Below are 9,839 nucleotides of genomic sequence, written 5' to 3'. Positions count from 1 at the left end.
CTTTGAAGACAGGGACGTGGAGGCTGGGGAAAAAAGCCTGGCACTGTTTTCTTTGTGACAGCGCCAGTTCAATTACTTGTGTTGCAGGGGGTTGGATTCGTTTTTAATCGTGGTTAATGATGGAGCATTACTTGGTCTTTTCTTGCCATTCTTAACGTAGTGAATAGAGGAGAGATGTCTGTGCGGTGTTACACTGGTATCTCTGAAATTTAGGCTTTGTTCCAGGCTTCTGAAATTAATTTGGCCAAATCTATTTATGTTTTTCTGTGTCTCAGTCCACTATCTGTAAAATGAGAACAATTAATGTTCCTAACTTTTAGGGAGACCTTAAGGATTTATGTGCAGAGTATGGCACATTTAGATTCTATAAGTTTGAAAAGTCTGGGAAAAAAACCCACAGCAAAATAAAACTAACAGAATGTAAAAAGGTAAATCATATTCACTGTGCCTCTGTCACTATTTGGTAGCAGCTATTATCAGTCGCTGCTTTATTTCATTGAATTTAAGCCCTGACATTAAGTTGCTGTTAACAGGGTCGATAGCAGCGGCAGAAGAAAACAGCAGCACTGTGATAAGACTTAGAAAAATTCAGAGTTTCTCCAGGTTGTCTGTTGTTCTCTCAGAGCAGAGATTAAAACCAGTGTTTAACATACGGCTGTTCTTACCGTGTCCGTTTGTCGTGCCCGGAGTCAGGAGCACCTTTCAAGTAGTGGACGGTGGCTGCCTCTGACCTTTGGGTGGTTAAATCAGGGTGTACCTGCCTGTTGAGGTGTGGGTCGCGTTCGGTCTAGTTCCTGAAAAAATGAAGCCTCTAAGTGATCCTCAGATCCGGGGTGTAGTTTACCTGTAGTTTACCTGTGGTTTATCGGTGGTGTCTGCAAAGGCTGCGATACGGCACATGCTGGGGTCCGCAACGAGCAGAGCTGATGGTGTCTGTGTGATTTGCTCTCCCCTGCATTAGTAGGAATCAGCCTTTTTTTGGCAGAGCACAGAGAAATGCAAATGTCTCAGCTTTACAGAGTTGACGTTTGCTCTCCATTTGCTTTAGGTTGAGTAGCTCCACTGAGCAAAGTACTTCATCCCGGCTCATTCGGAAGCATAAACGCAGGAGGAGGAAACAAAGGATGCGGCAGATCGACAGGGTAAGTGGCATCATAATTTTCCGAGGAGGTGAACCGGGACTTTTGAGATGAGCAGGTGAATTAGGGAGGGATCCAGAACAGGTCTGTGCTCCGGTGAATTCTCTGGGAAGGCTCCCTTGGGCTCCAGTGTACCCTGGACTAAATCTTGAACATTTGAAGTTCTGCAGCACTAGAGTCAAGACTCTTTTTCCCCTCTCCCTTTCTCCTTTTGCTGTTAAGTGATCCCATTTCTTCTGGTCTCTTTCAAGACCAGGCTCAGCAGGAGAACCTCTGTTATGGCACCGGCTGCTGTGGGCAAGGGCTGTCTGTGGGGTTACACACCCGATGTATAAGTTCCTGTGACTTGCATTCTGCTGAAAGGAAAAATGTACATTTCTAGGAAATTCCACATGTTTTCTTCTGCCCTTTTCTGAGCTAGTCCTACAGTAGCAGAGTGAGGACTGTCCAAATGACATTCCTCTTGAAGTAACTGTTTTGTTTTCCTATAAATTCCGGTTCTTACAGATCGAAGAATGACTGTGCATGCATTTTACCACAAGATCTAGAGTAAAGTTTTAGAAGATATTCGATAAGCACATTTGTATTTAGTTTTTGACGGGGGGAAGCAGTGCCTGTCTCCTCCAGAAGGAGCGTGTGTTGTTCATTCCTGTGTTTAGGGAGGAGCTGTGGATGTAATAACTCACACTGTAGTATTTAAATGTCTGCCCGTCAGTCATAGTCAGTCCGGAAGCAGAAATGATTCAAGGTGAAATTCAGTTGAGAAACCTCAGTATAGGAGCTTGCTCTGTATGTTTTGTAAGCAAATCTTAGGAGAAAGTGCAGATTCTGTTCAGATTCTAAATGAAGAGTAAATTGAAGAGGCCACAAGGGTTTCTGGATGAGTTCCAAACGGAAACCTATTGATCAGTTCTCGATGAATTAATTGTCTTATTCTGAGCCGTTTATAACCTTGAGAATTTTCTGTTGTGTTTTGCAGTCGTCTTCGTTCAGCAGCATCACTGATTCTACCATGTCCCTAAATATCATCACTGTCACACTCAACATGGGTAAGAGGAAAAGCCTTGTTTGTTATGATGAACTCAGGTGATGTAGATGCATTTTATTGTGGTGTAGTAGCCTGTGGAGCCAGTAGAAAGTTCCTTGATTTGAAAGGATGCCAGCTGGACTAAAAGGAGTGGCAGCTGAGGATCACTACTTTGCTGGCTCTGCTTGGATTCCTACTCCAGGACTGGAGAGGTCGGAGCCGTTTGCACGAGCAGTTCAGAATTCTTCCCGAGAAGCCCAGGGCAAGAGCTGGAATTCCAGGGTGCGGAGTTCTGCTCCTACTTCTAGGAATGGTCAGGGGTCAGATGTTAGAAGCAAGAGTGGAGGGGCACTGGAGGTTTGCATTTGTGCTGCTCGTGTGTTCCAGTGGTTAGCCAGACAGAAATCTGCAGGGTTGCCAGTTCAGCACCTTTCAGTAGCACCAAATTCTCCTGCCGCTCTGACGGGTGGAAAAAACATTGGCTGATGCTGATCGGCTGCCTAATTTCTAGGTGTAGACATGTCGTTTCGGTGTCATTTCTCATGCTCGTTTTTTGAAAGTAACTTTTCAGTGTCCTGTATGAAAAAAATAATGTCTTTAGCAGCGTTTCCCTGACCGTGCCAGGCAGACGTGTGCCAATAGGGTAACCTGAGATAACTGTAAGTCAAATGCGGTCCAGCTGATGTGTTGCTTTTTCAAGATTGAAGTAGCCTGATGTTAGTTCTTCACTGCTATTCCAAATGCTTTGTTTGCTTTTTTCCCTTCCCCCACCCTCCACTTTCTCTATATAGAAAAGTATAACTTCCTGGGAATCAGCATTGTGGGACAGAGCAATGACCGGGGTGATGGTGGCATTTACATCGGCTCGATTATGAAAGGAGGGGCTGTGGCAGCGGACGGCCGAATTGAACCAGGAGACATGCTTCTGCAGGTTGGTCCACGTCCAAAAATACAGGCTGCTGGCTTGTATGTTAGTGGCTCAGCTCAGTCATCCCACCACGGGCTTAGTAATCAGTTCACGGAATTCATTTGTGCTCAGAGAAACATGTCGCAAAGGCCGTTGTCGCTTAAATCTGTAATTCTTTGTGAACTCGATAGTTGACGTGCTCTGAGAAACAGTATTTCTGCAGCTGCTCAAAGGAGTGGAAACAATTACAAGGCAAATAAATTTGGGAACATGACTAAAATGTTTTTAGCTTTCCTGCTGCAAAGCCTGACCTCTGCTTTTTGCAACCTTTCAGGTGAACGACGTCAATTTTGAGAACATGAGCAACGATGATGCAGTGCGGGTTTTACGGGAAATAGTCTCCAAACCAGGGTGAGCATATTACAAAATCTCTTACTACCTGTCCTCCACATGCAGGGATTGGTGTTGGCCAAACCTCAGAAATCAGCATTTTGATCTCACTAAGCAACCAGTGTGACTGCTCATCCCAACTCTGAACTTCTCAGCGTAAATGGTGAATGGGTGAGACTGGTTCCAAGGTACCAGCCAAAACCGACACAAACAAGGAGGCGCCTGGTTTCAGTAGCACTGTTTGTTTATGAGTGTTTTAATATCTCAAGAGCTGATCATTCAGTAGTTTTCACCTGTAGTGCTCATGATCTGTGCAAACCCAGGAATGTCCTGATGCTGGTTCATACTGAAAAGTCTTCGACAAGCGGCTCGGAAGCATTGTCAGAGTGTACTTGATGGCTGTTGGATAGGAATAAGTTTGTTTCGGAGAGTTCATTGTAGCCATTACAACTTCTGTAGGAAAAGTTAAGAGTCACCCTTACTTGTTTTCTTTCTTCGTAGACCTATCAGCCTAACAGTAGCCAAATGCTGGGACCCTACTCCCAGGAGTTATTTCACCATCCCCAGGGGTGAGTACGTATTTGTGCTCTTCGCTGGGTTCCTGTGGAGCTCTCAAGGTCTAGAATATTCTCAGCTATTTTGGCATCTAATGGGTTGCAATTTCCTGCAAGTTTGATACTTTTCTTTGGTTGTATTGTTTGCTTTCTGTTTTGGGAGGCAGGATTTAAGATACTCTTTCTGAGACTTCAGTGCTGCTGAAAACACTGAAAGGGGAATTCCGTGATGTCTCATCTCTGCAAATACAGAGCTCTAGAGTTCCCATTCTGATTCACCTTGAGCAGAAGATTCACCTTCTGTCTGAGTGGTTATTTTAGATCCAAGACCCTTAGAAGCAGAGAGAGATCTTCCCGTCAGTTGAGGCAAAGCATTTGGTAGTAGTTCAAGGCACAGCAAAATGAGAGTTGTGGTGAAATATTATACCTGGACTGATGGCTTCTTTCTCACAAAGGGAAACGTTGCACTCCTACAGGTATGGGAACAGGAGTGTCGCGGGTTCATCCCGTCAGGCTGGCGTGGCAATTGCTAGAGGAAGGGGGCTGCTGCTGGCGAGGTGCTTTTAGTTCCCTTCTTCTGGGGCTATCTCAGGTGTACTGTCAGAACGGCAAGGACTTGTGCACCCCAAAATAATTCCTTCTTCCTCTAGCTCCTCATATTTACCGCAAATCTGATTCCGTTTGTCTCTTCTATTTTTTTTTCCCCCCCTCCCTTTCTGGTTGTTCTGCAGCTGAACCAGTGAGGCCAATCGACCCTGCGGCGTGGATCTCTCATACCACAGCCATGACGGGAGCGTACCCCCGTTACGGTATGAGCCCCTCCATGAGCATCACCACATCTACCAGCTCCTCACTAACAAGCTCAATTCCCGATTCGGAAAGTAAGTCACACTGCGGCCAGCACAGGGCAGGCGTCTTCTGCTCGGGGCCAGCAGTGCAGAGCTGTGCGCAAACCCGACCCCGGCCACAAGCACGATGAAAACGACGGCCGCCACAGAACTCTTGAATGCTTTCGTAAATTTGTGATTCTTGCGGGGAGCCTAAAACCTTTTTTCCAAAGGTCAGAGGTTAACGCGGTGGTGTTTTGCCAGGGCTCACGTTCAGGAAGAGGTGGCTTCTGGTCCCTTTTTAAGGTTACAAGGCAGGCCTCCAACTTTGTGTCCCCCCCAGATGAACTTGAGAGTTTCCTCCTTGTATTTGACTGTAATAAATTTAAATAATTTGCTTCAGATAGATGTCACTGGATAATAACGTTAGGAACTCCCCCACTGGTATTGACATAGGCTTCTTTTTTATATTGTGTCCCATGTGACATTATGGTTAGAAGTCAGCCTTTTTTCCTTGTTTGTCTGTCTGTGGCAGTCTCTAAACTAGTCGTATCCACGTACCCAACAAATTGGCATAATTCCTTATCTTGGAAATTTTTTTTTTTAAAGAATACAAACCATTTCTTTTACTTTTCCTTTGCATTCTGATATAAGCATGGGACAAAAGCTCGCATTTGATTCAAAATACATGGCAGTAAGGCAAGACAAATAAACGAGGAGCTTGTGTCTTTGAGAACACTGTCCACTGAAGTCCTGGTTCAGGAAAGTATTTATATTTAACTCGGCGCTTCTCTGTGCTTCACATCAAAGTTTTGAGGTACTTTCCACCTCATTAGTGTGTGTTCGTTTCCTGTAGTATTAATGTGGAAGAATTTCTCTAGAGATGCAACCTTTCTATCAGATTCGTTAATCTGTAGCAAGGAGATTTATTATATTTTTTTTACATACAGGTAGAAATCTTAAAATGGCTTTAAAGTTCTGCAGAGATAATCTTTTTTGTAGAACAATGCTACCTTGGCATGTATGCACTGAAACCCAGATAAATACTTCCATGTTTAACAAGGGATGCTTCAGTGTCTGCCACATCTGGGGTCTAAATTTAGGACTGAGTAACTTTTTTTCATTTTGTAAGATTTTTCCAGAGGGAAAGGGGAGTATCATTTAGAAAAAAACCCCAAGAAAACAGATCAAAAAGAAAAACAGTACTTAGAGGATTTTAAAGGCGAATGTGGTGTTGGTGATTAGTGACAGAATCTCCCCTGGACAAATGCGTGGCTGAAGCGTGGAAGCTGCATTTGCAGGGACCAGTTAAGTCCTGACAGACTACGCAGGTGTCTGCCTCTTTCTTCTGCCCTCTCTCAGATTTTATAAGCTCCTAATTCCTGGAATTACACCTGGAATTGAAAGGGCAGTTACCCTTTTTGTAGGTGTGGTAGCCTGGTGCCTCTTTAGATAGCAGGCAGCGCCGCAGAAGGGAAAGTCCAGCAGCAGCACAAAGCAAGTGACCCACTCACCTGACGACTGCTTTTTCTTGAGATGTGTTTTCAGCCTTACAGGTACTAAAGGTTGCTGGAATCAAATGTATCTGCTGATTGCTTTCAAGAGTCTGTTACTCTGCATTCCTCTTGAGCTATTCATGTACTGTGTTCTTTCATATATAGCGATGTGATTGGGAAGCGTGGAACGCAAACACCCTCTCAATCATATTTTTAAAATAAAGGTTATTTGGGAGCAGAACCACATTTCTGGAGACAGCTTCTCATTTCTATGCCGGAGACTTATGACGTTTCCTTTCCTGAATGTAAGAAAACCTGGACCTTCCTTGTGCTTTGTGAGTGTTGAACTTGCTGCCTCAGCCAGTGCAAACTCTGCTCCCCGTTTACTCTGCTAAAGGTAGATTTTTCCAGCCCAGTGGCTACGACAGGACCCCTTTCTGCAAAGTAATCCTGTCCCATTCCATGAAATTAACTTCAGGTATTTCAGTGTTTCTTGTGAAGTCGTGCTGTTTCAAAATACAGTTCACTGACATTGTTGGAAAGTTCTCTTTTTCTCTTGCACGGACTTCAGAGGATTTTGAATTGAGACCTCAGACTATTTCTTCAGCCTGAGATGTTGCCTAATTTCCTGGGGCCTTTTCGTTTGGGCCAACGTGTGCTTCCTTGCTCGATTAAGGAGACGAGCCGGTGGTGGTGTTACAAGTGGCAGGACTTTGTTTCCCTAGAACGTACACCACCTCTTTTATTACCAGGATCTGCTAGTGGGAGAAAAATACCACTCAAAACCTATAACTGAAGCCCTGAGGGAGAGCTTTGCCGTAGATCTGGTTCCCCAGAAAGAAGTTTTGTCTGTGCTGTTCCTCGGATTTGCACGTACCTGTACAGCTGATCGGGTGCTCAGGCCCGAAGTGGGTGCATTTTAGCTGCACCTTAGAATTTTTCATATTTGTACAGCAGCTGGTGGACTTGGAAAATGTTGATGATCATTTGGGCAGTGTTGTTCTCGCAGGTCTCCAAGAAAATGCAATTTATTGCTCCCCACCTACTTTACTTGAATATTGATTTGTTGGTTTGTTGTTTTTTTTCCCCCCCAAACAAACATGTTGCTTTTTGCCACTAACCAAACTAACTTAAAGCAAAAGCAAATTTTTAGTGTTTGTTCAAACTGTGTAAGTATCGAAACCGCATGCATAGACACTGTGGGATATTTTCATGCGTTTTAGCAGTGCATGTATGGAAAGAAGCATTTTCAGTTTTCATTGTTTCATGCTTGTTATACCTTTTATCAAAATTTTGCGTTGCTGGAAAAGGACAAAATTGGTTCCCTTGTGCTTTGAAAAGGTGGGTGATATGGGGAGCTGGGAGAAGGGAGGGAAGGAGGGTTTTTTTTTTGGAAAGGGAAAGATTTTTATTAGGAAGGACACTAGCCTTTATCCTGATGATGGAACATTTCTTTTCTACTCTGAATTCTCCCCAATTACGCTGGTGTCCAAATCTTAAAATAACAAATGGACAGTGACTGAGACCTCCTCCAGGGTTCCTGCTCTGGCAGGGGGGTTGGACTAGATGATCTTTCGAGGTCCCTTCCAACCGCTAACTTTCTGTGATTCTGTGAGACATGGGCATCAGCTCCCTCCACGCAGGTGGGCGTTATTCCTGACAATTAAACCAAAATTACAGAACAAGCCAGAAAAAAGCTTCTCCTGCCGAGTTGTGCTTGTAGTGCCCTGAGCTGCAGGTGGGCAGGGGCTGTTCGTGGAAGGCAGCGGTCACACAACTCCTTGGCTCTCCTTGTCTGCAGGTCTCACTGCAGGGGGGACTGAAAGAGCGATGCTGATCTGCAGCTGGGTTGTGCAGTCAGGACCTGCAGGGACTCAGCATCTCACTGGCCAAACTGGTTGCAGTGAGCACAAACTCGGAAGAATTGGCACAAATGCTGCGACTTAGGCCATTGACGAGGGCGTGTTTGGGAACCTTTGTGTCTCTTTTTGCATCTGTTGGTAAAGCTGTGTCTTGAAATGTTTCATCCAGATTAGGGGCTGAGAAGTTCTTTTCAGACTCAGTTAATTTCAAAGCAGCGTGTAACCTTTCTCCCTTTTAGAATTAGAAGAATCTCCCTTAACTGTGAAGAGTGACATGGCTACTATTGTCAAGGTTATGCAGCTCCCAGACTCGGGCCTTGAAATTCGGGACAGGATGTGGTTAAAAATTACCATCTCCAATGCGGTGATAGGTAAGCAGGTCAGAGGGATTCTGGGCGGAAAGAACAAACCAGTGGCTTTTTGGAAACAGGCTGAAGAAACTGTCTTTATATGAGCTTCTTCGGACTATTTTCTGCGTGCGGATTTGGTGTCTCTGCCAGCGTAATATTCAGCCAGATGCAGGATAATTCTTTGCTTTGTTTATTGATGTTTGGTGGTAACTAATTCAGCAGTTAGGCTGAGTCACGAAAATAACGTTTTAAGCTCTTTTCGGAAAGGTTGTTACGTATTCGTATTTGCGTTCAGTCCCTGGTGTAGCAGCACTAGCGGACTGTGTGATAACGTGAAGATTAAAAGACCAAAAAAGATGAGTTTGGCTCAGATGATCCCATGTCTCCTCTTCCTCTTCTCATTTCAGGAGCAGATGTGGTTGACTGGCTTTATACACACGTGGAAGGCTTCAAAGACCGACGGGAGGCTAGGAAATACGCCAGCAGCATGTTAAAACACGGCTACCTCAGGCACACTGTGAACAAAATCACCTTCTCGGAGCAGTGCTATTATGTCTTTGGAGACCTCTGTGGCAGTAAGTTCCCCGGCAGAAGGGCAGAGTGAGCTGCTGGGTAAGAACTCTGTCCTCAGCTTTTCTCTCTTTTCCAGATATGGCTGCGCTGAACCTTAACAACGGTTCTACCGGAGCCTCGGATCAGGACACCCTCGCTCCACTTCCGCATCCTGCTGCTCCCTGGCCGTTAGGCCAAGGATACCCGTACCAGTATCCTCTGCCCCCTCCGTGTTTTCCACCAGCATACCAAGACCCAGGCTTTAGCTACGGTAGCGGCAGTGCAGGAAGCCAGCAAAGCGAAGGTAAGGGGGTTAATCTGGCGTTTATTCCTACAGCTGTCATTACCCCTGGCCATTTGCTTGAGTTCCTTCGTACTGTCTGTGCTCCTGTCCTGTGGTTCTATTGTGCTACCAGCATGGGTTTGGTGCCAGTGCACTTGGATCGAACCCTTTTGTGTGTGTGATGGAGTGGGTTAGCCTTTCAGCTCTGTACTGAAGCTGCCAGCGATGTTTTAACTGAGTAGAACAGAACAGAATCCCTGCTGGTTACGGTTACACTGTCGTTCCGTACCCCACGCAAAATGCCTGCGGGGAGCTAAAGCCAAACTGTTTGTCACGGCCGTGGTGGCACGAGCATCTCCACTTGCCTCACCCGACAGCACCACACAGCAAACTGCTGCTCAGATAATGCTGATCAGCCCAACGCTAATGGCTCAGTTGTCCACCCTGTTAAA

The 9,839-nt window shown here is 45.3% G+C and overlaps 1 protein-coding gene across 1 annotated transcript in view; it reads left to right on the top strand.

The window, feature by feature from the left end:
* DVL1 (dishevelled segment polarity protein 1) overlaps positions 1-9,408 on the top strand; it is a gene marked incomplete at its 3' end in the record, with an annotated part of 28,117 nt that extends 18,709 nt beyond the window's left edge. Inside the window, exons 7-15 of the mRNA XM_009873307.1 lie at positions 1,049-1,142; positions 2,119-2,188; positions 2,958-3,097; positions 3,408-3,484; positions 3,965-4,032; positions 4,749-4,826; positions 8,442-8,573; positions 8,960-9,127; positions 9,202-9,408. Of these exons, the coding sequence (XP_009871609.1) occupies positions 1,049-1,142; positions 2,119-2,188; positions 2,958-3,097; positions 3,408-3,484; positions 3,965-4,032; positions 4,749-4,826; positions 8,442-8,573; positions 8,960-9,127; positions 9,202-9,408 (1,034 nt within the window). The remainder of the gene's footprint in view (positions 1-1,048; positions 1,143-2,118; positions 2,189-2,957; positions 3,098-3,407; positions 3,485-3,964; positions 4,033-4,748; positions 4,827-8,441; positions 8,574-8,959; positions 9,128-9,201) is intronic.
* Between the last annotated feature and the right edge of the window lie 431 nt (positions 9,409-9,839).

The sequence above is a fragment of the Apaloderma vittatum genome, unplaced genomic scaffold, assembly GCF_000703405.1.
Source record: "Apaloderma vittatum isolate BGI_N311 unplaced genomic scaffold, ASM70340v1 scaffold5107, whole genome shotgun sequence".
NCBI classification, from domain to species: Eukaryota; Metazoa; Chordata; class Aves; order Trogoniformes; family Trogonidae; genus Apaloderma; species Apaloderma vittatum.
The sequence above is the reverse complement of the archived record's forward strand: the minus strand, read 5'-3'. Positions and strand labels throughout refer to the sequence as shown.